The 27,403-nt window shown below is 36.0% G+C and overlaps 1 protein-coding gene across 2 annotated transcripts in view; it reads left to right on the forward strand.

The window, feature by feature from the left end:
* Positions 1-27,403, forward strand: part of AGMO (alkylglycerol monooxygenase) — a 201,383-nt gene that overhangs the window by 89,379 nt on the left and 84,601 nt on the right. For both annotated transcript variants that reach the window (XM_087756255.1, XM_009461177.2), the window contains exons 5-10: positions 4,894-4,989; positions 18,929-18,995; positions 20,552-20,617; positions 20,733-20,812; positions 21,956-22,090; positions 22,584-22,700. In XM_087756255.1, the coding sequence (XP_087612381.1) occupies positions 4,894-4,989; positions 18,929-18,995; positions 20,552-20,617; positions 20,733-20,812; positions 21,956-22,090; positions 22,584-22,700 (561 nt within the window). The remainder of the gene's footprint in view (positions 1-4,893; positions 4,990-18,928; positions 18,996-20,551; positions 20,618-20,732; positions 20,813-21,955; positions 22,091-22,583; positions 22,701-27,403) is intronic.

The raw sequence follows: 27,403 nt of genomic DNA on the forward strand, positions 1-27,403 counted from the left end.
TTCTTCTGGAAATTGTGAAACAGATACTATTCATTTTGTTTCTTAAAGTCTTCTCTGTAAATTGTTATTTTTTTATGCAGAAGATAGTCATCTAATCTAGTAGGAATGCCTCAAATTTAAATGGCCATAATGAACAATAGCGGAAGGGATGCATCTCTGTCACAACTCTGCTTCCTATGTAAATACTGCCATGTTAAAGATTTAACCTTTGCACATTTACCCATTGGGACCATATGTGCAAATGCTTAACAAAAACAATAATTCAAAAAAGACAAAAAGCCTGTGTGTGCATATGGGTGTGTGCATGAGCACTTTGTCTGCCTTCGTGGTTTTGAGGATGATACCTCAGAGAGAATAAAATATTCAGGAAGGCCAAGATGTCTGGCCACCTTAGATTCTGAAGACCATCCTCAGGACCACACCGGTATCACTTGACAAATAATGTATGTACATTTAAAATTCATTTGCTTTGAGCAGAAGGAAGGCAACATAGGAATCTATAATAGTTTCGTGTGCAGTGTTTTTCCACCCAAAATTTGGTATTAGCCAAGACATTTGATTAATGTAAATATTGGTTTACCTCCCCCTATAACTTTTGAGAGGTGTGCCAGTTTACTTTCTCCAAAGCCTTACTGTGCATGAACACAATTCTTGCTAATTTCTATAGCACTGCTGGTTTTTTGGACTGCCAGACTTGTCCAGAACCCCATGGATGCATCTACCTCGAAGCTGAAACTCCGTGAAGCCTTTAGTTACTCTCTGAGAGTGATCTGCTGTTGCTGAATGTGTACTGTTGAAAGCAGTTTGACGTGCAGTTTTGTGGAGGCTGTGAGAAAGTCGTGTTGGATGATGTGGGATTGTGGGACTGTTCTGCTGCCAGCTCTGTATGTGTTTTAAGTTAAATGTTATAAGATAAATAAATCAGCATATTAATCTGTGTAGGTTTTGCTTGACCTGATTGAAAAGATGTGAAATGAAAGAGAAGAGAAAAACATGCTTGAAGTACAATCAGTGGTGTGAGATGTACTCCTGAACTTGGAACCAAATGTGTATTGCTTCACATCTTTTGTACACACAGTGTTTCTGTTACTCCAGTGGAGGGGCCATAATGAAGCAGACCTACTGTTAAGACTGAGAGATGGTTTTGAAGCCCATTTTGCAGGAAAAAGATGTGGAAAAAAATGTATATTCATTTTTAAGACGAAATCAGCAAGCTAACGCTACATAAATCTTTGCTTCTGATGAAACACTTAGTTAAAGTGTAATTGTGAAAGGAGAAAGTAACATATACACCTTGAAAAGCTAAGATTTAATTCTATGAGTACTAGTTCTTAACTTTCCTCCAAGGGTAAGATTTGATTGCAAATAATAGATCCATAATAATGTGATAGCTTACCAGTTCTTAACTTTCCTCCAAGGGTAAGATTTGATTACAAATAATAGATCCATAATAACGTGATAGCTTTAGACTATACGTTTAGATAAAGGGTTGAATTATGTGTTGTTGGTTTAAAAGCAGTGGAAACATCTGTATATAAATCTGCAAAGGAAATAGGTAACACTGTTCAGCACAGAGTCACAAAGTTCACTTCTTATCTACTGAGGAGTCTGCTAGGTTTGAGATCTATAAGGGATGGGGTTTTTTTTATCCTTACCTTTAAGTCCTATAGAATCCTCACAGAAGTATAGCCCAGGTGAACTAGCTGTTGGCAGCTGCCCTGTGGCCCCGTTGTGCCCCACCAGTGAGAGCTGCCCACATCGGCAGGTGGCCCTGGAGACTCAGTGTGGAAACAGAAGGGCTCAGTGCAGGAAACTCAGCCCTCCTGCTAAACCTCAGGAGTTTCAACATTTTCCCTTTCTGTAGTGGAAGCATTTATAAGCTTTTGCTTACAAATGAGAGGGAGAAAGGTAGACCATGCAGCAGCCACACACCCTTCAAAAGGGGTAATGCCCTAAGTGTGAAGGCACACAGCTGCAGTGCAGCTGCCCCAGATAGCAATCCCTCTCCACCCCCTCAATGAGTGCCTTTCCCATCAGGTTATCAGTTATCGTGGCTCTCTCTCAATCTCTGTTGCTGAATCCACAAGTGGGAAAAGATCTGCAAGCGTGATAAGTGTTTTTCCGAAGTTTTGACCAGAAATTCTATCTTAGAGCCATGAAAGATTTTCCTCTACAGATTAGTGAAAGGTGGTACATTCCCATGAAATTTTTTCATTTGCTGAATTAGCATTTCCAGTGAAAAACTATTTAATGATTTTTTTTTTTTTCCCCTGACATTGGTCTTGTTGTTCCAGTAGAACCACAGATAGGACAAACCAAATCTTTTGTGTGGGAGATGTTTTCATTCCTCCCTATGAGTTCTACTTTTGTAAATGATCTTTGAAATCCTTTCTGTGCAAAATAAAGCTTACACCTTAAGGAAACATGAGGAAGCTAGGAAAGCATTCTCCTCTGTTAATCTCAAATTTATCTGTAGATTTATATAAAATTTCCCTTATCTCACCGCTAGCGGAGACATCCTAGTACTCATTGTGAGAAGTAGGTTAGAAAATAAATATGAAGATGATTCTTCATTCCACTCTGAGTCATCTGTGAATACCACCAAATTGCATCTGATACTTTTAGGGAAAATGCATATCATTTTTAACCCTGCTTTAAATCCTGCAACGACTTCCATGAATAATCTGAAAACCATCTGTATTTTTTTTTAAATCAACTTCCTCTCCATTCCTTTTAAAAAATTTCCTGCTCTTATCATGCCATTAGACAGGTACAATCAATAACAAGAGAAAACTGCAGTAGCTTTACTTAAATCTGGTCATGTGTCCTACTCCGTTGTTGGCTTCTTTGTAAGATAACCTTTGCGAAAAACCATGTCAGCCTTCTGGCGGTTATGGGACAAATATCTCTCAGTCTCTTTTTTTTTTTTTTTGTAGCTCCCCTACTTTTAATAATTAAATACTAAGGGGATCCAGCTTAGAGGAATGAGGAAAAAGGAACTCAGAAAAGAGATTGACTCCATGCTAATGTTTAGGGCATTTCTTCTAAAGTGTGGGAAGCTTGTACTACATTTCTGTTTCAGCATGGAGAACTGCACGTTTGAAAGTTGCTCTTCTGTTTAGTAGTCTTCTGCACAAGGCAGCGTAATCTGCATTTTCAACTCTTAAACAATGCTCATGCCCACCTCTACTCCAGAATTTCATGCCTAAAAGCCACATCCCCCCATGGCATTTACTAGCTTCTGCCTTAGCTTAGGTAAGAGTTGCTACCAATTTTTGTGAGTTTACTTAGGCTGAGTGATTCTTAGGGATTCAATGCACAAATTTCACCTTCTAAATACATTTTTCTTTCTTTTTTTGTTTTATAAATGTTACACAAACACTTCAGCCTTTGAGAATCAGACTGATTAAAACAAAATATCTGTTTACATTCTTTTCCCTAAGTTCCGGAAGCTCAGCATAGTTCTTCTACCACCTTTGAATTCCTTCACTTCTTGAAAAGAAGACCATTCAACCAGAAATGCCTCATATGTAGTTTGTGAGGCAGCTGTGATCCATGAAGCCTTTGAATGTAGCTTTTGAAATCACAGCTGTGCCAGTCCTACCAGGTGATTCTGAAACTGCGGTGACTTCAGGGTTTCTTTCTTGTGCTTCAGTCGTTGTGTGGTGTTGAAGCCAACAGACCGAGCTGGGATTGCAGGGCCTTAGTCCTCCATTGGCTCATGACAGTGAGATATGGCTGTGATGACTTTCTTGAGAGCATCAGTCACATCATGGGGATTGAAGTTCATTTGTTTCACAGCCCCAGTGGGACATCTCACCTATTGGGTAGGCCTTTTGACAAAAACTGAGGGAACATCATCATTAAATGCTATGTGCAGACCTACACTAAAGGATTCTGGCTCAGGAGGCCTATCATGGCTATCAGATTGCTTTCTCTGATGTTCGAATATTTGATTTTTGTGAGGAAAATAGGAATTTGAAAACACAGTTTGCTAATTTTGCTGTGTTTCACAGGGAGCTCTTATCTGCTGCCCAGATTTTCCCTGAGTGCTAAAGAGACTTAAAGTTTTGAAGATACCTCCCCTACTGTTTGGTTTAGAAAAAATCCCTGTGTTTTAGGGAAGGATTAACTTATTAATGCATCTGGTATAACACAATGTCAGGTAGAAGGGAAAGAAAAGATAAGCCTTTTTCTGAAGAAAGCAGACTGACTTTTAGCATGTGAAGGTCTTGGAGTCTTACTCTATTGCTCAGCCAGTTAAGCAATTAATTGTGAAATTCCTGGGACTTTACTCTCTGTGTAAGTTACCAGTGTCTTTCCTAAGTAAGCAGTTTTCTGAAACTATTCTCATGCTAGCACATCTTTAGAACTCAGCAACGTGTCGGGGCTTTGAGGGAGATGCCGTGTGGAAGTTAGGGTGTGAATTTGTAATTAACTCTGAAAGCCAAGTAAGCTGCCTTGCCCTTATGGTGCTCACGTAGGGCGTTTGGATAGAAAAGCTATAGTGTTATAAATTCACACTTGCTTACTCTGTGATAATTCTCCCCTATAAGTGAACCCTTCATGTCAAGGAGATGTTGCTGTCTGCTCTGTGTAGTACACAGAATAAATATCTAATCTCAGGATTTCTGAGTTCTTTTCTTGTTTTTTCTACTTGCTCACATTATGACTTTTGACGAATAACTTTGCAGCAATTTATGTCTCATTTGCTATAGCAAATCTAGTAGTAACATAATAATCAGTATCTATTCTACATAATGTCTGCATTATGGAGGTATTAGAAGAAGCAGTTATCTTGCGCAGTGCTTTGAGCTCTTGAGATGGTACTTTGTTATACCATCACAAGTTTAGAATGATATATCTAACGTATATTTTTTTCTCATTTTTCAGATTTTAAACTTGCCCATGGCTCTTTTCATCCCCCCTTCAGTGTTTGCTGTTCATCTGCAGTTTAATCTACTTTACCAGTTTTGGATACATACAGAGGTAAACGAGGTTTTTAAGCCATACCTAAACAGTTAGCCTGGAGCAGTGTCCTGGAAATCCGCTAGCAGCTGATTTATTGTGTAAGAAAAAGCTTTGTCTGACTTCTCTAAGGAGAAACATCTGTTCATTTTTATTCCTTTTTCTGAATATATATTGCTAAGTTTATAAGAAGCAATGAGGCCAGTTGGTCCCAATTAGATTAAAAAAAAAAAGTAACTGTAAGGAATCAAAACTTTTTGCTATTTTAATACTATATTTTCCTATCTTGCAGCTTATTAAACATTTCTGGCAGATACTGAAACTGATTTCATTTCTAAGATAAATATTTTAGGGAAAAATATCCAAAACCCAGTGCTTCTTAAAGATTGTTTAGAGTTGCAACTAAAGTCAGATATTGCTTCCTTCTTAATGCAAGTAATTCTCAGATGAAAAATGCTCTTTGATTATCTGATGACTATTTGTTTATGACTGCACCTACTTATTTGCGTTTTGTAAGTGCATAGACCATATCTAGTTTACATACATATACAGTTAATATCCCACTGTAATTAGTAAGTAGTTTCGCACCCTTCTCTGGTAGTTGAACGACCCTCTGCCTTCTCCCTTGCACTACAGTAAAGGTGTTTAAAGTATCCCATGTTATATGTCAGTAGCATATTTCTCAGTAGCTCCTAGTGGGCTGCAGGCTAATTGTCTCTACAACACTTACTCCTTTGATTATCCTGACTATACAGATGCCTTTTTCCCTCTGTAGTTTCATTATGTGATCTATAGGATTCTTTTGGAAGACAATTTTATTTTCTTTATCTGCTATTTTAGGTGATTGTGTTGCTTAAATTACAGTTTTTATTTTCTCTTTTCTGTGTGTTTCCTAAAAAAAAAAAAATTAAAAAAAAAAAAGGAAAAGAAGCTACTTACAGTGACCTAATAGCAAACTTATGTTGTTGAAATTTCACTTCTGTTGGGCACATTTCTAAAACTGTTAATACATGTCTGTTGCTCTGCAACACCATGTGAATAGGAAGGGCTTACAATAAAATGTCACACATATCACCAGAACTGGCATAAACTCAAGCAATACACAATTAAGCTTGTCAAAATGTTTCGAACAAATTTGAACACGTTGAAATTATACCAAATTAATATCCTGAATCACATGGTAGCAAAGTTTCTTTGACCATGCCTTAGGTTCCCCAAACTGGTTTTACTGTGTTTTATCACTAAGAAAAAGGTAATATGCCTCATTTACCTCTTCTCTGCTGTCTGGAGCCATTTGTTCCTTGCCTGAGATGTTTCTAATGTTCTGCTGCGTAGCAGTAACCCAATGAGTCTCAGCACTGGTGCCACAGTGTGCATCTAAAGTGAATTTCAGAGGCTTATGAATTGCCTTCATCCCTCTGAAGTGCTAAATCCTTCATAGGGCTTAAAAGGAATTTCCATAGCGTATGTGCCTTGTGCCAAGTTTAGACACTAGTCTAAACAGGAATGAATTTCAGTCTCAATGAAAAGATAAGCATTCCATACTATTAAATTGTTGTGCCAGTAGAAAAACAATGGATCTTTTGTACTGATCCAGTTGATTCAATCATAGATCTTTGTTTACAAGGGAAGATATTCTTAATGTTGATATTGTTGATTTTGTAGCATAGCTGAAATCAGCTGAAATATGTTGAAGTCATACTTTAAGGTCAAAAATGATGTCAAAATAGAAATAAGTTTACATCACGTATTAGCAGATTTCCTACTCTCAAGGGCAAGGGTGTAACAGACAAGAGAAGGGAAAGAAAGGATAATAGTAGCAGCTATTGCAGCAACGCAGGTTTATATTAGCCAATATTTTTGGTGAAATTAATACGATGCTTCACTATTATACCGGGGGTTTTTTTTGCAACAACTGTTACAATTTAACTGCTTAAAGTTGTGGCATTCCCAATTTTTTTAACAGTCCTTTTCCTGAATTTTAACAGTTCTATCTTACACAGATTATAGTAAAATGAAAATCTTTTCTGTAAGTCTCAGTTTCCAGCAGTTTCCCAACATATGAGATTTGTTTGGGGCTGCAGGTCTGGGGTTATATAGAAAACAGCATCCTGTCTCAGTGACTGCTGCTAGCCCTTGGTCTGAGAGCTGAGATTCATCAGCCCCTGGCAGCTCTGGTGTCCTCTGGGAGCCCATGGTGGGTGCTGTTACAGTATGTGTCATTAGGGGTCTAGTGGAGATATGATTCATTATTTCTGTTCTGCCAGTGCAAGACGTAATTGTTTGCTTCTAAAATGCAGAAAAATTTGATAAGAAATGTTAAGTTTGTCCTCACATTTCTGTTGCTTTTGATCAGTATCGGTGTTTCCTTAGGCAAGATTTGGCCCCATATTGACTAGTCAAGTATGTTTGGAAATCGTAACTTCACAACTTTTGATTACACGCCCTTCTCCTTCAGAAAAAGAAAATCTAGTAAGATACAGTAAAAAATTCTCTTTAATAGGTGATATTTTTTTCATAGCACTGAAAAGCTTAATAAAGGATATGCATAATTTATTGTTTTATAAAAGGAAAAAAATATATTTAAGTACTAGGAAAGAAGGAAAGTATATGGAAGTTTCTGAGGGAAGATGTTTTCTTTTAAGAGTAATTTAAATTGAATTCAGTAATTACAAGAGAAGGATCGTGCTATGCTAAAACTTTCTATGCCATGCCATGTTTCAGCCTAGAGCAAAAGTTTATAGCGAAAGTATGATCCCTGATATTTTCCTATACTTTAATTTAGAATGTGTCCAGTGCTGTTTCAAACAATGCTAAGAGAAGTTTCCTGTGCTATAACTTTGACCTTCTTCAGTATTTGTTAAGTCAGTTTTTGTTCAGCGTTCCTTCCAGCAGATCAGACATGGTCTATTTTATTTTAACTCAAGTGGCTCGTATATTCCTGTGAAGACAGTACACCAAATCATAACGATCAAAAGTACCCGCTCATTCTATCTCAGACTTCTTTATTTCCTGCATACTTGGTATGCATTAGCTTTTGGCCTTTTCTATAAAGTAGTACAGCATTTTAAACATCATAAATCTTATATAAAGATTATACTATACCATTCTTTTAGTAACAAAAAAAGATCTCTAGCACCAAAATCAGAAGGGGCTATTGATACGAGAAGGGCATTTCTGTAATTAATAAAGAAAGGCTGAGTGCGCTAAAGTGAAAACACAACTTTGACTTAAGTTATTAATTTGCATTTAACTATATTCTCCCATTAAAAGAACTTTGCTGTCTGAAGTCCACATTTTTTTTCACTGCTTCAGTGCATTATTGCACTGTGTACATGGCAATCTGAAATGATATAAAAAATTTTCCAAAGATTTTTTAAAAATCTCTTGAGCAGCACCAAGGTATTAAAATAAACTCATAATAGTTTATTTAAACTAAAAATGAAAATAAAAACCAAACCCAACCCAAAAATAACTGAGAAACACACTTTTCTGTAATGGTGCCTAAACATAGGATCTCAATAAATCAAAAGAAAACAGGTTTTGGTGCTATCCAATACTATTTAGGTCAACAGAATAACTCAGTCAGTAGATCTGCTCTTAAATGGTCTGGGGGAAATGTTTCTATGACTAGACCATTCTCATCTAGATCATAAGGAGAGTAAGAAAAAAATACATTGGTCAAAGCGCACTAAAAATCTAATTTTTCAAAAGCCACAAAATGTTTCAGGACTGTTACTGACAGACAGAAATACTCCATTTCAGTTTATTTTCACAGGTGATTCGGAAGGTCTATGGCTCATATTAAACTATATCCTTCCGTTATGCATTTATTACAACCAATAAGTTAGGTGTGTTTATAACCTGATAGACACCTGTGAAAAACAGAAATTAGTTTCTGTTGGTTTAGCTGTAATTTTTATGAGATGTCAAATTGTATTTGGAAAGTATCAACTGAATCAATCCCTGTTGGTAGTAATTGCAGCAGCAGATTATTCCTTGCCTGTTTGATCTTTGACATGCATTCATTTCTGCTTAATTTTCTAATTTAAGGAAAGACTGTAATCTGCCCTTTACCATACTCACAGAAGTCAGGTTTCTTAAGGCAGCTCTTCTCTTGTTTAAGTCTTCCTACCTCATCAAATTCTGGGAGCAGAAAAAGGTGAGCCACTACTGTTAACCAGGAGTACCATGGGTGAAAACATGCAAGGAATGGGAAAAATTTTGGCAACATCTCATGCAGGCTGGAAAGAGAGATGTGAAATTGCTACAGATATAGGCCAAAATACATTTGTTTTTGTCAGAAAACACCAATTCAGTAAAACCGAAACTTGTTGTGGAAGTATAGTGTATTTGTAAAAAAATACTTTGCACTCGTGCAGTGTGTACTGAGCTAAGTTTCTGCCTATGACTTTCTTTAGCTTTGACTTATGCTCAGGTTTTTTTAATGAAAAACATTGAAAGAGAGAGAAATTGTGGAGGCTTCACGCTTTCAGGAAAAGGAATTCTGTTCCTGGCCGGAAGGCATGCACAGCCTGTCAGGGCTCCCTGAGTACAGGTGAGCTCTTGTGGCCTAATCTTGAAGTCCTTACATCAATCAGCTCTTACCTAGGAAGATGGCCAGCTTCGGAAAAAATCTTCTATGTTTTGTTTTGTTTTGTTTTGTTTTGTTTTTCCAAATATAAGCATAGGGTCAATAAGGAAATTAAACAAGCAGATTAAAGAAACAAGTAAAATTAAGTAAAATACATAAAAATGTACATATTTCTTTTAAGTAGCAGTACACCTGTCATTACTGTCTCAATAGCAAAAGCTATTCTTGAAACTCTAGACGACATATGGGTCTTTTTAAGCAGAAACTATTTGAGACAAAAGTCTATTGGATGGCAGTTAAAAGAATCATAAAATCATTAGGACAATGTGATAAACAAGTAACAGCATGAGACAATAGATAAAATATTCAGTTATTTATTCTCGGGCCCTAACAATTGAGATTGGTCCACTATTTCTTTGCAAATTTCATTTTTCCATTTTCTTGGACCTACCTTTTCCACATTGTGTGCTGTAGTCTCATTTAAATAAACAAGAAAGGAATGCAGGAGTAACCAAGTGTAGCAAGGTTTATTTAAAGTACTTTCAGTAGTTACTAATTTAGAAGCAATTTAGTAATCTGTTTCTTAAAACTGAAAGGTAAATTTGATCAAGAAATGAGACTGAATTTGAAAAGCATTTTAACAAAACTTATTTGACTATAATGCTTTTAAGTGTTTGCAGTGGGAAGAAGATAGTTTTGTTTTTGTGGTTGTTTTGTGGAGTTGGAGAAAGATTTTTTGGTAATGAGCTAAAATCTCCAATAGTCTGCAGATGAAAAATGGAGATGCTCTGCTGGTAGGTAAAAAAATCTTGGGGCCTTGTTTACAAAGACATATATTTAAGCTTAATTTAATGTACTATGAATAGTTCCTATAAAATCAGTGAGTAATGAGTCAAATTTAACGTGTGGAAATTTTTACAAAATGGTGATATGCAAGTGGTATTGAATGGATCACAGTGGAAACAGAGTATGGTGGACTGGTCTGATTTCCTGGTCGAGGTGAGAAACATGGTTTGTTTGGTTGGGTTTTTTTGTTTTGTTTTGTTTTTTAATAAAGAACATCACCAGGAAAAGGTAAAGTCAGTAATAATCCAAGGTATTGAGTATAATTGTAAAATTGCAGTCTCTCTTGAATTTGATGCTGGAAACTAATTTTGAACTCAAATAGCATATGCCAACAACACCTTTCATTTTCTGTATTCTAATACATTGGTTCATTTAATGAAAGAACAAGTCTATTTTCTTTAATTCAGCCACTATAGCCAAAAATAGACATGGGTCTCTCTGATGTGCCCTTTTAAATTAGAAACACACATACCTGTCCTAGTCAGGTTACAAGGGTTCAGCCTAAAAACTTACCATTCATGAGACTTTTGCTAAAAGTCATCAAAAAGATGAATGCAATGTAGAGGTGATATATAACCATTCTCGTAGTCTAATGTTCAGGATTGTGTCTGACAACTCTCAGCGATGCAGATGATTTAAGCAGAATTCCTAGAAACAGGTCATGTCGTCCTACAGCCTACCGGCTTTTAGAAGCTAGATTTTCTCATTGTTACAAAGATCCAAGAAATTATTCTAAAACCAGTGGGGAATGAACTAATCGCTGATTTGCATAAAGAACAAAATTTTGGTTTACAAAAGAAAGTTCTGGTCCCGTTCCTGATAGCTGATGCTTTTATCATTCAGAAATTCATTGTTCGCCTGCACAAACTGTCAGCTCAAGCGTTTACTGTGGAGAGAAGGAGAACAAATAAATCAGTAAATACCAGGGAGATAAAAATACTTTCTTTAATGCAGACAGTGCCTTTGTAGGTCCAGATAGGATATATATACAATATAGACAATAAAACTCAAACATGATTCCAAGAAACAGAGATCTCACTACTTCAATCCAGCATGTCTGCCAAAAAGGCTTATTAGATTTTCTGACCAACCTGCAGGATGAAAGTCTTGTCATCATTGCACTTGCCAGAGCGTGAAGAGCAAAGCTAACAACACTATCGCTAAGCGGAAATACTAGCAATAACTGCAAAATATGTTCCACTTTTCCATGTTTCACTCCCCCCACGAGGGGAGAAAAGTATTATCTTTCTAGATATATAAAGCATATAACTGCTTTTTGTTTTAAATAAAAAGAATAACAAAAGAGAGAGAATAAAACATTTGTAAGAGAGCACACTATTCCTGTCCTGCTAAGTGTAGGCTGCACTTGACCACAGTTTAATCAGGAAAAACATAGTGGGATGAGGTTTGGAGTTCCTTCCTTGGCACCTAGGACCTCAATGATGATTAGGGTTGCCAAATTTACACCTTAGTAGCCCCAGAATGAACCTCTTATTTTAAACTTAACTGCTCCTTGGCACATTTAGGTATCTGAGTCTACCCAGAAGTGCCTTGACATGGTGAGTTAAGTATTTTACTCTTATCTAGCTTCTCTTTCAACTGAACTGCAGAATAGAGAGGGACTTAAAAATATGTAAGTCATTTAAACGAACTGAGTAGTGCTCTGCACTCAGTAGCTCTGATTTCAATACCGAGCACAGAAGCCATGATCTTTTTAATTCAAAAAGTGGCTGCTCCACAATAATTGGCTTATATTGGAGATTTGCATTTGATGGGCAACAATCTGGGCAGAGGAACCTTTCCCTGTTGAAGCTGGGTCATTAGTGAGGCCAGAAATGAAAAGTTTATGGGATAAGAACATGAGGAGGAACTTGACTTTCCATCCTAATAATTAAGTCCTTGAGTTTGAGTGTTGGCTTCTGGTCCTTGCACCAAAGACTATTCTTGCAAGAGGCAGCTGTGAAATGTTTACTTCGGCAGCAGTGGGCCTGACTGTTGCTAATCTGCCTGCAGAAACCCTAAAACTAAAAATCATATTTCAAGAGTTTTATTCAGGCCATCTGTGTCTGTTATGTCTCTGGAGAATTATCAAGATAAAAGTGAAATGAGCTACTTAGAGATGCAACACATTTCAGTACATTCTGCATCCTGCAAAACTAAACAACTCATTTACAAAATGAAGTTAATAGAATAACGAAAGGATATCACATTAATGTGGAGATAAGTTAAAGATACTGCTCTCTGTCAAAAAAGATAAATCTAATTTTCGATCTTAACGTATTACAGGTAATACTCCTGAATTTTTCTCATAGCTTGTACTCATTGAGAGTCTGTTTAAGTTAGTTATGGCTTCAAAGCCAACAGAAAATTTGAAAGACCCTTATTTGTTAAAAATGTAAAGTGTAGGACATTGACTATATTTTGATCTATTTAAAGAGGAAGGTGAAGACCTACACTTGGCTGTATTTTAGTTTATTTCAGGACTGTCATACTGATTTATTACTTTCCGTTTTTTTCCCCACAATTGCAAGCATGTATTTGTCAAGCTGCTGAAAAATACTGAAATTGTATAGTAATATTTCTCCTGAAGTTTGTTTAAAATGCTTAACTTGATATATTACTGAAAGAGTAACTTTCTCCGTGCTCTGCTATTTGTAATGCTGCAATTAAAACAACCAGTTAGTGTAGGTTTTCTCTCATTTTTAGTGGATAAATTGATTGAAACTTCCTGTATGTGCTCATCTTGCCCACAACAAGGCTTAAAAAAACGTTGCATCCACTTTTTGAAAGATTTAACTGAAATATTCACATAAGATGCCAATTTGATTCAAACTTTACCTCCTGGTTGAGGTGTAAAACAATGAAAAGTGACAAGAGCCTGCCTTCAAGATAATTTATTATAAACACATTTCTTAAGTCTGTGTGTTTATTAATAAATATTCCCTAAACTGGACTATCCATTAAAACTAGGCTTTCACCTCCCATTCCTACAATCCAGAGTTGTCAGAAATTTGCCCCCTGTGTAACTCCTTATGATCCCAACAGGCCTGATTCCTCTCGCTTGTTTTATTTCTAAACTATAAATATTGTTTTTTCACTCCTCAGTGTGGAAATTTGGCTACATCCATTTTACATGCTTACTGGAGTAGAAAACTGCCTAATCAGATAGGAAAACAGTTGGCGGTATATAAATCAGGGTTTGCCGAGGATTTCAAAGTGTGAAATTGGCAGACGAGCACATGTCCTAGGAGTTCTGCCTTTCCCCAGCTTCCCTGTAGAGATTTCACATGGCAAATATGATCACCAGGGCCATCTGTATAAATACATGGGTGTGTTGTCCTGAATTAACACAGCAGCTCTACTGGGGAATGTAATTAAGGTCTTATTTTTAAATTTCCCCACCAGACTGTCTGAAATATAGATTTATATACCAGGAATAAAAATCTTATCTTGATTTTGATAAGGAAATCAATAGTAATATGTGGTTTACTACCAAGTAGTCTAACAGAAACCCCAAAGTTAAGTTCAGAGTGCTCCTTGGTGATGCTCTGGGGATGAATTTGCCCTCTTCTGTCCTGTAGATCAGTAACACTATGATATTGAAAGTAATGCTGTGCTACAAACAGCTTTTCTTATACTTAAATAAAAAAAAAACCCTAACTTTTCTATATATGAATGGTTTTACTGTAACATTGCCTGCTCTACTCAGTCGACATTCCTTCCTAACGTTCATGTTGAAACAGAGTTAAGTAAAGATTCATGTTGTAGTGGTGACAGGAGGAGTTGTTACACAAGATGTAAAGTTTCCCTTGGATTTCATGTCACGATTTTTTCTCATTATTTAAACAAGAACTACATTGAAGTGGTGCAGGTACCAGGCAATAAAGATTTCCCTTGGTGCTGACAAACTCTGAGACCGCAAACGGAGGTGCTTACATGCCGCAAGAGATATTGCATAATGTTCTTTTCCTTTAGGCTAGGGATTGCTGTCACAGAGGAAACATCTTTATATAAGAACTACTATTACAGAAAAAAACATTTAGTTCTCATTATATATGTATATTTCACTTCCAGCATGTTTTATTCAGTAATGTATGGAAACCGTTTCTAAGCATGCAGCTTTTAGCCTGCCTTGTTTACTAAACGGCTCTTGGAATTGCTTCAAGTGTTGTCAGTAATTCTGCTTTATTATTTAGCCATACCCAAGTACAATAATGGAGGGAATATGTTGTTTGTTTTTAAAAAAAAAAAAAAAAAAAGAAATAGGAACACATGTTTTGTGGAGAGATCTGACAAAGTTTTTATAAGTGGTATACATAAGATACCTACATATCTGATTTGTAGTTCATCGAGTCCATTTATAAGGATTTTGGCAGGTAAAAAATTATTTTTGTGGCTATGGAATGTTAAAAAATAAATAAAGCAAACAGGAAAATAATTTTGCTGGAATGCTGCAGTTCATCTGTGGGTCATTGGCATGGGAGTTGAGGTGCACATGATGTGTTAATTGAGAGAGGAAAAATTGGAGACGGGAATTGATTTAGAAGAGTAGGTGTCTGTATCACAGACAGGGAAACAAACACAAACGTAACCCCCCCCGCTGTGTTGGTCAAAATACAGATAAGGTCATCGTTGGACAACAGTTGGGGTATTTCAACTTTTAGGAGATTGGTAACTATTTTTCTCTATTCCAAAAGTCACTGCAAGATGATGATATAAAGAACAAGAATATTTTATATTCACAAGCAGACTCTTTTTCCTTTCAATAGTATGAAATAGGGTTTAAAGTGCAGTTGATAGGGATATTGAATAATGACATTTCCCATTCTTTTTTTTTTATTTTGAAGCTACTTTCCAGTAAGAAGGTCTGAAACAAAACGTTATATTGCATACAAAAATTACAGTAGCAGAAAACTTTCTCTTTTTTCAATGAAAGTCCTGCCACAAAACCTGAGAACTCTGCTGCTATTCTTATCACATTTATTTTATTAATTTTTTAAATTTTTGATTTCTTTTCTTTTTTTCTGAAATGTGGACATTGTGAAAATTCTTATTCTAAAAAGCCGTTTTGAATACAAAGCTATTTTAAGCTGAAAATGTTTTGCTGTTTTGAATGACTGAGACCTAGTGGTGTATATACTTTGGTGATTAGTTGCAACTGCAGCCTAAGCCTGGTTACTGCTACCATGAACACTTACAAGCTCCTTAGCAACTGCCATTCTCCAAGGAAAATGGTTGGACACAGTGAAGGCACAGAAACGAGGGTAGACTGACAGCTGAAAGGTAGATGGGTAGGTGGAGTACCTGTCACTGCCTTTCTCCTCTCCGTTGCCTGTTAGGCATTCTTTTGAACATGGGCTGTTGTTATGCCACATTACATTTTGTTAGAGTCAATTCTTACAAACTTCAATCATTTCACTGTGATTTCAGTAAGTTCCTGTCAGCCCGAAATGACAGGGTCAAAGTCTTGCCTAGCAAAAATTGTCTTACTATTCTAGCCTTGACAATTTACTTTGGAGAAAGATCTGCTTGTAGGAGTTTTGCCCCCAGTAAGATGGCAGAATATAGAAAAATTCAACAAAATTCAACAAAATAATGATGTTCTTTGCCATGTGGTGCTGCAGGAGCCTTCAAAATTCAGCTTTCCAGCAGTGATATGTTTCTGTTTATTGGAATGATACATGGATATATTTATAAAATATACCTTTATGAAATATTTATAACATTTTTGGCACCAAAAGTTTTCCACTGACAATAGTTTTTTCAGTTTTAGAAATGTGCTAAATATATAGAAGTAAACTTACTGATAGCAAAGGAAGTTTCTAGAAATAGCACCCTGTTCATTTTGAATATCTGATGAAAAAATATTTTTGATGTGTTTTAGCCAAAGTGTTTATGGATTGCTAATTTCAGCATGCTGGATTTTTGCTTGGTTAGGTACAGAGTTCTGTACCACCTCTGAGCTTAAAAGTCATGCAGTTAAAATTGTTATATCAGATGATATTTCCATCAGCATGTGGCTAGTATGTCTTTGCAATGGCGATATCCTTGGCTGAATAATGAATTGAAGTAGGCTCAGGCATCAATCACTAATGGTACTGCAGAGAAGATATTTCAGTAGATTTGTAAATGTCATCACCCAAAGAAAGACTATGTAGTGGGCTGGGACCATTTTAAAGGATGAGAAAGGTTTCATTTTCCAGAGAAAATACTTTCTCTAGGATTAGTCAGAAGTATTTATTTAAAATTTTACATAAGTTTCTGAGGTCCTTAGGGAGCTCCAAGACACAAAGTTCTACTTTAACATACTGATATATTATATGGACTTTCAAAAGGATAAATTTTAATTTTAAAATATGAATTTAATCAGCTGGATATTGAAGACTTGAAGGCATTCATTATGAGGACATTTTATTATAATCCACCTGTAGGCTAAAAGTGAAGACTGCTGTTCCTTAGTGATTCTGGGCTCTCCTAGCACAGATTTGGTTTATTTTCACAAAAATTGTTAAAATACTAAGCTAACAATATATTGAAACCAAGTGGATCAAAGTTAGGTGTGGTCTAATAGATAAATCACTGCTTTCTCAGGTTCTGGGCTGCAGTTCAATCCAAGACATTTGACTCATTAAATTAATTTAGTAGTCACATCTCACATAGCATAAAACAGTGGGATTTTCTGCTTGAGAGAGGTGGGAAATGGAGCTAGCATGAATGATGAATTGTTTCTCACCTTTAGGTGGTCTTTTCAGGCTTGAACTTATTTTGAGAGAGAACTGAAAAAAACAAATGGTCCTACTAATGTTGTCCTTGGCTTCTGAGTTAAACAAAACAAAACAAACTTGTCCCAGTATTCTGCTTTTCCAGTCAAGTGTGTGTAGGATTTTGAGACAGATGCTCCAAATATTACAGTTCTCTCTAGCTGAAGAATTTGCTCATTTCTATAATCCTTTAATTACAGAAATGCTCTACTTAACCTATTAAGTAGAAGTTATTTTAGCTGTTATTAAAGACATAAATGAACAAAAGGTATTTGTTCCTTTTATTATGATATTTGACTAATTCATAAAAATTTAAATACATCTGAAGAATGTCCCATGTCTACTTTTTGAGTCCAGATCTACTCCCACTTGCACAAGTGTGAATTTAACAGAAATGGAACTGGCGTATTTTAGGACTTTGTTCTGTAAACCTTAAATGAACAAAAATCCTTGTATGTTTAGTTATTTAGATGAATGGGCCTGCTCTTATGAGTAATGACTGTCTGCCTCTCTACTTAATGTGTTATGTGTTTTTTGCCAATATTATCTCTATTATTATATTACAAATCACCCATTTCTGCAGTATGGGTATTAAATTTACTAATTAAGTTCTGTAAAAGACAAAGTGATAGGTTCTGGGTTTTGTTTCTTAAAGGTCTAAGCATTTTTATTCAACTGCCTTTCCCACCCCACCCCCCTTGCCTCCTTTAATTGCAAGACATTATGGTCATAATCAGACACAGTGAATAGATACCATTTTAGGATTATTTTTGAACGGAAATCTTTTTGGTCATCCAGTGATTGCATCTATTTGTGATTGGTGGTTTTGTGTTTGGGATTAAGCAATGGTTGCTGGTTTTGGGTATCCACACGCTGCTGTTGAGCTAACCAAAGCACAAAATTTGAAGTTAATGCTGGCTTTCCTCTGGCTCCATAATACAGCAGAATACCTAATTTAGCATAAGCCCTGTTGATACAAACTTAATTCATCAGCATTTTCTGACAAAGCTTGAATTATTAGAGTAAGTTTATGGCAATCAACACTTCTGTCATTTTTGGTCTGGTACTAAAATGATCAAGGCTAGATTTTTTGTACTGTTGAGTCGTTGCCTTAGACTGCAGCTCCACTATGAATTTATGCTGGTCTACTTTCTTTTCATGCCTCTGACTCATGCCAGTGTATTTGTGACCATATGTTGGATCAGATTCAGGAACTGATCCAGTTAAACTAATTTAGAAAAACAAAACGAAATTAGTTTTAACTTGCATTAGTTCCCTAATCAGGTTTGTTGTGTTACTGCATTTGTGCTGGGGTAAAAGAAGGGTATTGACAGAAGGAACAAGCAGTCAAAGGTACTGAAGGAGGAAGGAGTACTTGTTTCTGGTTCAGTGCCAGCCATTTGCTGATGTAAAGTGTTCACATAACTGGGATCTCAGAGCTACACTGGGTCCCAAGCAGTGCCAATGGATATGGGTAAAAAATGTGCATGAAATGATCTGTATGGAATCATGAACTGATAATAAATATAAGAGTAAAATGTGCTGATGGATCAAAAAGAAGTTTTTCACTTTTTTCATTAAAATTCTTGTAACAGTAATACAGTGAAATGGTCCAGGCAAAAAAATTGCATTCTTGGTTTTTTATGCAATTCTCCTTAAGATAAACATCCTCTTTATGCATTTCCTCCCCTTCTTTTCCCTCCTTCTTCTTGATTTTATACAGTATTTTCAAATTCATTGAAACATTACTTTTTTTAAGGTTATCACCAACCTTGGGCCTCTGGAGTGGATTCTTAATACTCCCAGTCATCACAGAGTTCATCATGGTAAGCTAAAAGTGTAACTTCTTATTCCTCAGTGTGTTTTTTCTCATGGTCGCTATTTGTATAATAATAATGAAGTACTAAAATTGTACTGTAAAATTAGTTTTACAGAAAGAATTTAATTTTGATCACTGCCTCAAAAATAGTCCTTGTTCAGTTAGAAATTTCAAAGTATTTTAAAAAGCTTTTTAATAACTTAAATTTAATTTTAAAATTTTTACATTTAAGATTAATTATTGAGCAGACATTAAGCCTGGATAATGTGAAATAATTGGAAGACTTTGAGCAAAACAATTACACGTTTGTAAATATGAAGAGCAATAGAAAAATATCTCATCCTTCTCTGACTACTAAAACATCACCAACTTGTCAATCACTAACAGATGCTTTTGCATTCAAATTTAAGCACTGAATATGCAACAAGACATGGTTACCTTTTAAAGAAGAACTGTTAAATGTTTTAGTGGAATTTGGTTTCAGCTGTCTGAATTATTGAAAAATCTCACTTCACACAAGTGCATGATGATTGACTTTTCATGAATATTCCGAGGTATTCAAGACCGCACTGCATATGTAAATTGGATTAATAACTCCACTGCATACTGAAAAATGTCATGAACATATCTGAGGAATAGAACTGTATTTCCTAGATGCCCTTGACTCATTCGGTGTGCAGAGATAACAAGTAAAAAAGTAATAGTGGAATGGAAGAACAAAATAATTTGAAACAGACTCAAATGCAGTTATATGTACAGAGGATGTTATTAATATTTATTATGTCCTCCATGTGTAAAGTGTTTATGGGGCTGTGTAGACTTTTTAAAAAGACTGTGGTGCTGTAAGTGTCTAATCCTTAAAATTTGCACAAGTACTGGTAATCCTGGGGGGAGACACTCTGCTCTTATTTGCTCTGCTGTAAATCCAAACTAATCCTGTGATCCCGATCAGAGTTAAGCAGAATCACACTGGAGCTGATCAAGTGTTGTACAGTCACTCCAGACAATCTCCACAAACTTGGGGATATGTAATCAATGTTTCTTTGCTCATACTTTTGATACAGCTTATATACAAATACATTCCCTAGAAAACAGATAGAAGGATTGGTTTTCCTCACACTGAAGTTAATAATAGTGAAGGCAGGATCAGACATATGGCATAGAAGATAGAGACAGCTGAAAGCCATTAATGAGATGATTGTGCATAAATGTATTTAGCATGTATTTTCTGAAGTATAAACTGGTGAAATTATTTTTTGTTTGCTTTTTAATTTGTCTTTATAAATATATTTTGAACTGAGTTTACTCTCCAAATGAATCCTTTTATTTCACAGAAATTTTGGGTATGACGCGTTCGATTTGTATGTTTGAGTAGAAAGAGAGCAATAAGCCTGGTAAGAAAAAAGAAATTTTATGGATGTATAAGAAGTGGTGTGTTAGCTACCTTTTAAAATTATTTTTAGATTATGAATTGGTGCTAATGATGAAGATTTCCCTTCATAATTCAGCTATATGTATTCTTATATATGCAATTACTGCTCTCATAAATTATTTTTATTATAGGTAGAAATCCTTACTGTATTGACAAAAATTATGGCGGCACACTCATTATCTGGGACAGGATATTTGGTAAGCAAAAAAAAAAAAAATGTTCTCTCTCATGTTTAGTTAGTGTGGCAAAAATATGTATACTTTTGAATTTGATTGTTGGTTGTTTTTTTTTTTTTTCTTCTTCTTCCATCAGGAACATTTGAGGCAGAAGATGCAAAAGTTGTATATGGCTTAACACATCCAGTAAATTCATTCGATCCCATCATGCTCCAGGTGCTATATTTGTATCACTGACTCTGGTATCTTCAACAGGCACTCATGTTCAAAAGAAACTCCTCTCTTAGGGAGAATTGGGGCCATCCTTGCATTACTGCACAGTCAATTAAATTATCTACAATTTCTTCAGTATTTCATTACAAAACAATTATTTCTACTCACTGCATAGAGCATATGCAGAGCTTGTAGTCATCATGAAAATACAATACAATAAAATTAACAACTAATTACAACGGAGATATAACAGGCCTTGGACGGAATGATGTCCATTTTGCAGTATGCAGAGCAATATGCAGTGACACACAGAGACAAAAATATGTATTTCATCTGTTGTTCATCTTCTCTAAATATTGCTATTTCATACATAACCCCATGGTGTAATATCTTTACTTTTTTTATCTCTTCTGCATATTTGCTGTTCAAGGTACTCCAGAATGATTTGTGTTGATAGCATTATATAGCAGCCATCATGGTCTCAACAAAACCTCCAGAACAAGTTGAACATATTTTTTTGTTTAAAAGAAAACAAAAGAAAAAAGAAGAAAAAGTACTTAGTGTGGTGTTTCTTAGATTTATAGGTCCAAGCTTCACTTAAGCTGGATAAAAATTTTCTGTAAAAACCTCCAGGACTGAGGAGTATTGAAGTCCGTGTTTGCTTTTCATGACTGTTCACCCACGGAGGCATCTCCAAGAATGAGAAATTCTACCTGCAGGGGTGTCTGGGCTGGAGGCTGTAAGGATGGCCAAAGCCTGTGCAATTATATCTGTTCCAGTCAGAAACTAAGTAATTTAGTTATTGATAGTATGTCCTGTCAAGGTCCCAGTAACCAAATTCTAATTTAAAACTACCATAAATATAGCTGTACAATATACCGTTAAATACTCTGGATTGATTACAGAAGAGACAGATTTTCCTCTGGGCAGAAGTCATTGTAATCCTCACTATAAACCAAAGGCTTGTTATGGCTTCTGCCTATTTCAGTCAGGTTTTCTGAACTTCTGACTGTCTTCATCTATTCCTAATTTAGTCTCTTTAGACTTTGAAAAATCATTTACTTGAGAGCTAAAACTGAATAAAATATCATGTTTTATTAAATTTTATTTTACTAACAATGAAAAATTACTTGCTCGTTTTTTCAGTTACGTCCCTTGGCTCATATTTGGAACACATTTTGGGCCACACCTGGATTCTGCAACAAGCTTTCTGTCATATTCAAAGGGCCAGGCTGGGGACCAGGCAAACCTAGACTTGGCCTTCCTGAGGAAATCCCAGTGGTAAATAGAACATGCACACACTTTCAGTTTTGTGTAATTCACTTGGACCTCTTAATGCTACTGGATCAATGTTAAAAACTCTACACATGCTATTTTAAATTAGCAAATTAGCAGTCATAAAGCATAGGGGAAGACGAAATGGGAACAGAAATTGAAGGAAATGAATGTTTTACTCTGTTTTTTTCTTTTTATTTGAAGGAAAACATATATTTTTTATTTATCTTTTCATTATTCATTTCCTAAAGAGATTTTCAAAATTGTTCTATAGAGTACGGTAATTCCTCTTTTTCTTTTAGCTGTGAACATACGCACACACGCACAGAGTTAAACTCTGTCTCACGCTAGGTAGTACATAAGTTTGATAGTTGATTAACTTTGTGCAATTATGTATGTCCCTTAATCTTTTTTATGTTTGTAAATATAAAGAATACTAAGTAATAACAGGCTGGAGCAGGTCACTGTCGAAGGCTATTATCTGTTTTGTTTCATACAGATCACTGGAAAAGAAGTTCCCTTCAATCCAAGTGTACCAGCTTATCTTAATTGCTATGCAGTTGTACATTTTGCTGTAATAATGGACTTGTTTACTGAACTTCTTGGTACTGTGACTGTAAGTAATTCCTATCTTTATGAAACAGCATTTCATGCTACCAGTAATATGACACACAACATATCTAAATAATAAAGCACTGAGCAGAGGCTCTACAGCCTGACTCATATCTTATTTAAACTATTATAATAATAACAACTAGATTCTGTAAAAAGAATCAACATAAATGGCTAAATACATAATTATATAATATTAAATATATACTGTTTGACATTGTTTATTAAACATATAATATTAAATAAATAAATAATATAAATATTAGGTACAAGAAATAATATAAATATTATATTTATATATAATTTATATTTAAATATAAATAATATAAATAGAAATATATAAATAAATACTATAAATATTAGATATAACATTTTAATTATTTACAGATTAATATGCTTAATCAATTAAACTAAAAAATAAGAAATGTTCTATAGAAAATGTATGTGGCTGCTTCAGTTTTTAGGACCTCATGAGAGGAAAAAGGTATCTCAGACTTGAAACTATGTAGGTTTTAAGATGTCAAGATTAGTCATATTGTTAGACGCCAATAATGCCCAGGCTTTAGAAGGAAGATTGCAAAGGTCTTGCGGTGCTTGCAGGTGGGAAGCTTGGTGTCAGTATGAGTTCAGAGTTGGAGGAGCACAGACTCAGGGCAAATCCTTCTTCCAGTTTTGAACATACAACAGCATTGACAGAAATATGCCAAGGAGAGGCACATATTTACCACCTCGCGTTTGGGCTGACGGGATCTCCCTGGTAACACGATATGGTTACTCCATGGATACCTGCCAGTCTTTGAAGGTGCACAACGAGGCCATCTCTGTCTACAAGAAGCAAGACTAACTGCTTCCATGGCTTCACAGCCTTCCAACCTCCTTTTCATTCTTCCTTCCTTGACAACGCTTTCTACTTTACTAAAGCTAAAATCTTCTAGTTATGAAGCATAATTTTAATGCTTCTAATATTCCCAGAAATCAATCAGAGACCTACCAAAACACCACAAAAGTCTACCAGTTTGGTAAAGCACCTTTTGACCACCTTCTTAAACCCTTTCTAAGACCTCCTTGGTTAAAGAGCTGTCTTGTTTTTCTGTTTATGTCACCTACATTGCCACAGGCCTGCTGTCAGGGTGCCAAGGACTCTCTGGGTTCTTCAGTCTCTGCTTGCCTGTGGATATGCCTTGTCCCAGCATGCTCACCCAGCGATCTCAGACACTTGGCCAACAGTGGTTACTGTCCCCTGACCACCTTGATGGACGCTGCAGAACAGCACCCTTCCTGCTGGGGCCAGGGCCCTGCCCACTGGCTGCCACCAACCCCCTCCCTCCCCCGCCCCCCTTCCCAAGGGAGCATACCCTCTCGGTGCATGCTGACACCTTTGCCCATGTCCAACATGTCTGAATGCAGCCAAGAGGCAGATTTCTAGAAATAACTCTCTTTTGCATATCTGACTGTGGTCATCCATGAAGGATTCCAAAGGATGGCAAAGCCATTTCAAAGCTATCAGAAATCTTGTCCGAACATTGACATTTGTTTTGGTCTTCTGACTCAGACATTCCTCTTGCATCCCAGGGCAAGAAAGGCAGGAGAGGAACTCTGCCTGCAATAATTTCTTGTGATACGTGGCAACAGGCTTATAGCAGCTCTGGCAGCTCTGCATATACTAGCTGCTACAGCCATTTTTTTTCATGTTTTTGGTTAGATGTATTCTGAGTAGCACATCAGACCAGTAGAATGATGCAATTTTTGAGAAAAGTTTACAGAGTAAGTATTTTATATATTTATTCCCTATGTAATGTAAAAGCTACCTCAGGCATACTCTTCTGATTAATATTAAGTTATTCTACACACTGTGTTCACCTCTGTAAAGGGTCACACTACAACCACAGGGAATTAAGAGATTACTAAGCCATCTGAGGCTTAGTCTATTCTAAGTAATTTCTGAGGACAGGAAATTAAGCCAAAGGTAAGGATAAATACCTCCAACAAATACAAGATATACAGTATGCATAATTGCCAATGTTCTTAACTTGAGAAAAGCCTCTGCAAGATTTTCCAGATATGCCTCTAGATTCCTACAGACCAGAAGCAAGTCATATTTGCATAGGGATCAAACTGTGGGTTTTTCGTTTAGTTGGGTTTTTTTTGTTTTTTACTTTGTTGCCATTGCTTTTGGCAGCAAGGAGTCTGCTCATGAGTTTTTTCTTATTTTATTCTTTTCTCTTTTTGCCTTTTTCTGCTCCTGAAAGGAAAAATAGATGGTCCAAATTATTTTCTCTTCTGATAACCGCAGCTGTTTAAGAATAAGTAATAAGGGAAGTTGAAAAATGCACCCAAGCCCCAGATGATCATTAAATTCTTGCAGCCATGGAGGAAACATCTTGAAGATCCACCATTTATGAACTTATTGTATAAAAACAACTAGAAAATTCTCTGCACAAAACTGTAGGGTTATAAGGTAGTAAGGATAAGGAGAGCAGGGGGGACTAGAAGCACCTCATCTCAGGACATAAACTTTCAGCGTGGGTGTAGAAAGTGCTGGTCCCAAGGCAGAGTTCCAGCATCGCTCTGCAGTGCAGTGGGGAAGCTGTCATGAGAAGGAAGCTTGTGTATGAATAACTTTACTTGGCAAAAATCTTTCTTCAATATCAGTTTTCCACTACACTGAGTTATGAAATGTCTATGGATACAACTGGAACTTTCTGTCTGGCTATGAATTATGTCATAACTGTGGCATAGCTCCATAAATGGAGAGAGCTAACTGTTTTCCTCATTTTTCGGTATAAGTTCCATTTCATAATAGCCATAAGACACAGCACACAGCTATTACATTTCTCAAGTGATTACAGTTGCTCAGTGTTTGGTCTCACGCCCTGTAGAAGTGTTAAATTTCTCGATCCATAAAGAGCAACCATATACCTTCAGTCTGAATGACCTACATTTAACTTATGAAAAGAGCAAAACAAGAAAGAACAAATATATATTTTCCACAGGAGAGAGCATTCAGTGTTTATTTTCTATATAGTGATCTGCACTACATCCAGAGAATAAAAATTACTTCTGAGCTCTGCGCATCTAGATCTGATCCAAAGCTCATCGAACAAATGGGATTTGGATCAGTCCCAGAGAGAGTGCTAGGAGTGTAAAACTGCAGTACATTCAAAGCAAAAGTCTCATAGCTCCAGAACTGCATGTATCACATAAATCAAAGTGAAGTGTACTTTAAACACATTTTGCAGTGTCTTTTTTATTGTTGATAGATACTGTAACATTTACTGTGCTTATAATGCTATGAATATGCGAGCAGTTTCAATTAGACAAAAAGTAATAAGGGATAAAATAGATCTCTTGAAAGCTGAGAATGCAATTAATGTATCCATTCGGTAGGACATCACCAAGTACTGTATATGGAATATTGCTAAGAATTTACAATTTTTTTAGCAATTCTAAGTTAAAATAAATTCAAACAGACAAAGACACCTAACAATACAAATTTCATAGCATTGTTTTAGCATTCTTCATTTGAATGTCGAAAGTGTCTGATATATGACAGCAGGGCATCTGTTAATTTATGAAACATGCTGACATCGTTCCTAGCAGTTCTTTTGAAACACTGAACCCATCAGGGTGAGAAAATGCATCCATGTTATTCTTCAAAAGGAATAAAACAACCTGAGTTCTCTGAAATATAAAAGTCCATTTGGACTATTTCAATGTTCATCTAAATACATATTTGGAATAACATATTTCCTTCATTTAAATGAATTATTTTTTCATTACTAAAAAAACATTAAAAAATAATGCTGTGGCATTCTGTTGGTTACCAAGCCATGTAAACTTCTTCCCAAATTCTATTCCCCCCCCTTTTTTTTTGAGGCTCCAAGATAATTTTAAAGCTTTCAATGGAATCAAAATCCAACAGAAATATTTTTTTCTGTTTGATTGCAGCCAATAACCACATTACGAAGTTGTGGCTGACTTGTAATTGGGGAACCTGCTGTGGTCCCACAGGCTTCTCTGTTTATACAAATACTCTAGTATATAAATACTCATTTATTTTATATATACATCCATGCATATTATGTTTAAGTGGAACGAGGATGCTAGCACTAACGAAGGTGTAAAAGGCACATTCTTTTCACACTGCAACTTGCAGTGTGTAGATTTAATATATGATGTTTAGTTTAGTGATATAACCCACTGACTATTTTGTTGGTTTTGGTAGAGTAATGCTTAGAAAATGGATGCCTCAGCTGCCAGCATCCACTTCATAGGGTGATATATGTTTGAAAGTAAATAAAAGAATGAAGGCAGCATGTAACTATACCACTGGACCTGTAAAGAGAAAGTTATGGAAGCAAACTAATAATGCTAAAATTTATGCTACATGGCTGGTTTTCTGAAAGCTGTTATTCCCAAATGGCATTATGGTGTATTTCACCATAAATTTCTTGGTAGTCGTTGACTAGGAGCACAAATGAGGGAACATATTTTTTTGCTCTATGTGGATGTGGTATATCTATAGTGAACGGTAACTTACGCCTTCTACCTTCATGGTCCCCAGTAAGGCTTTATGCCTCACCCTTCATCACTCTGGAAAGCTGAAGACTTGGGAGGTGGAAGGCTGCAACACTGTCCTTGGGCACTGTAGTGCCATGCATCTGTGTGAATCTGATGACAGTGCCAATTTGCAATATAACTGTGATC

The sequence above is a fragment of the Nipponia nippon genome, unplaced genomic scaffold (assembly GCF_047370975.1).
Source record: "Nipponia nippon isolate SJK-2023a ecotype South Korea unplaced genomic scaffold, ASM4737097v1 scaffold_1, whole genome shotgun sequence".
NCBI classification, from domain to species: domain Eukaryota; kingdom Metazoa; phylum Chordata; class Aves; order Pelecaniformes; family Threskiornithidae; genus Nipponia; species Nipponia nippon.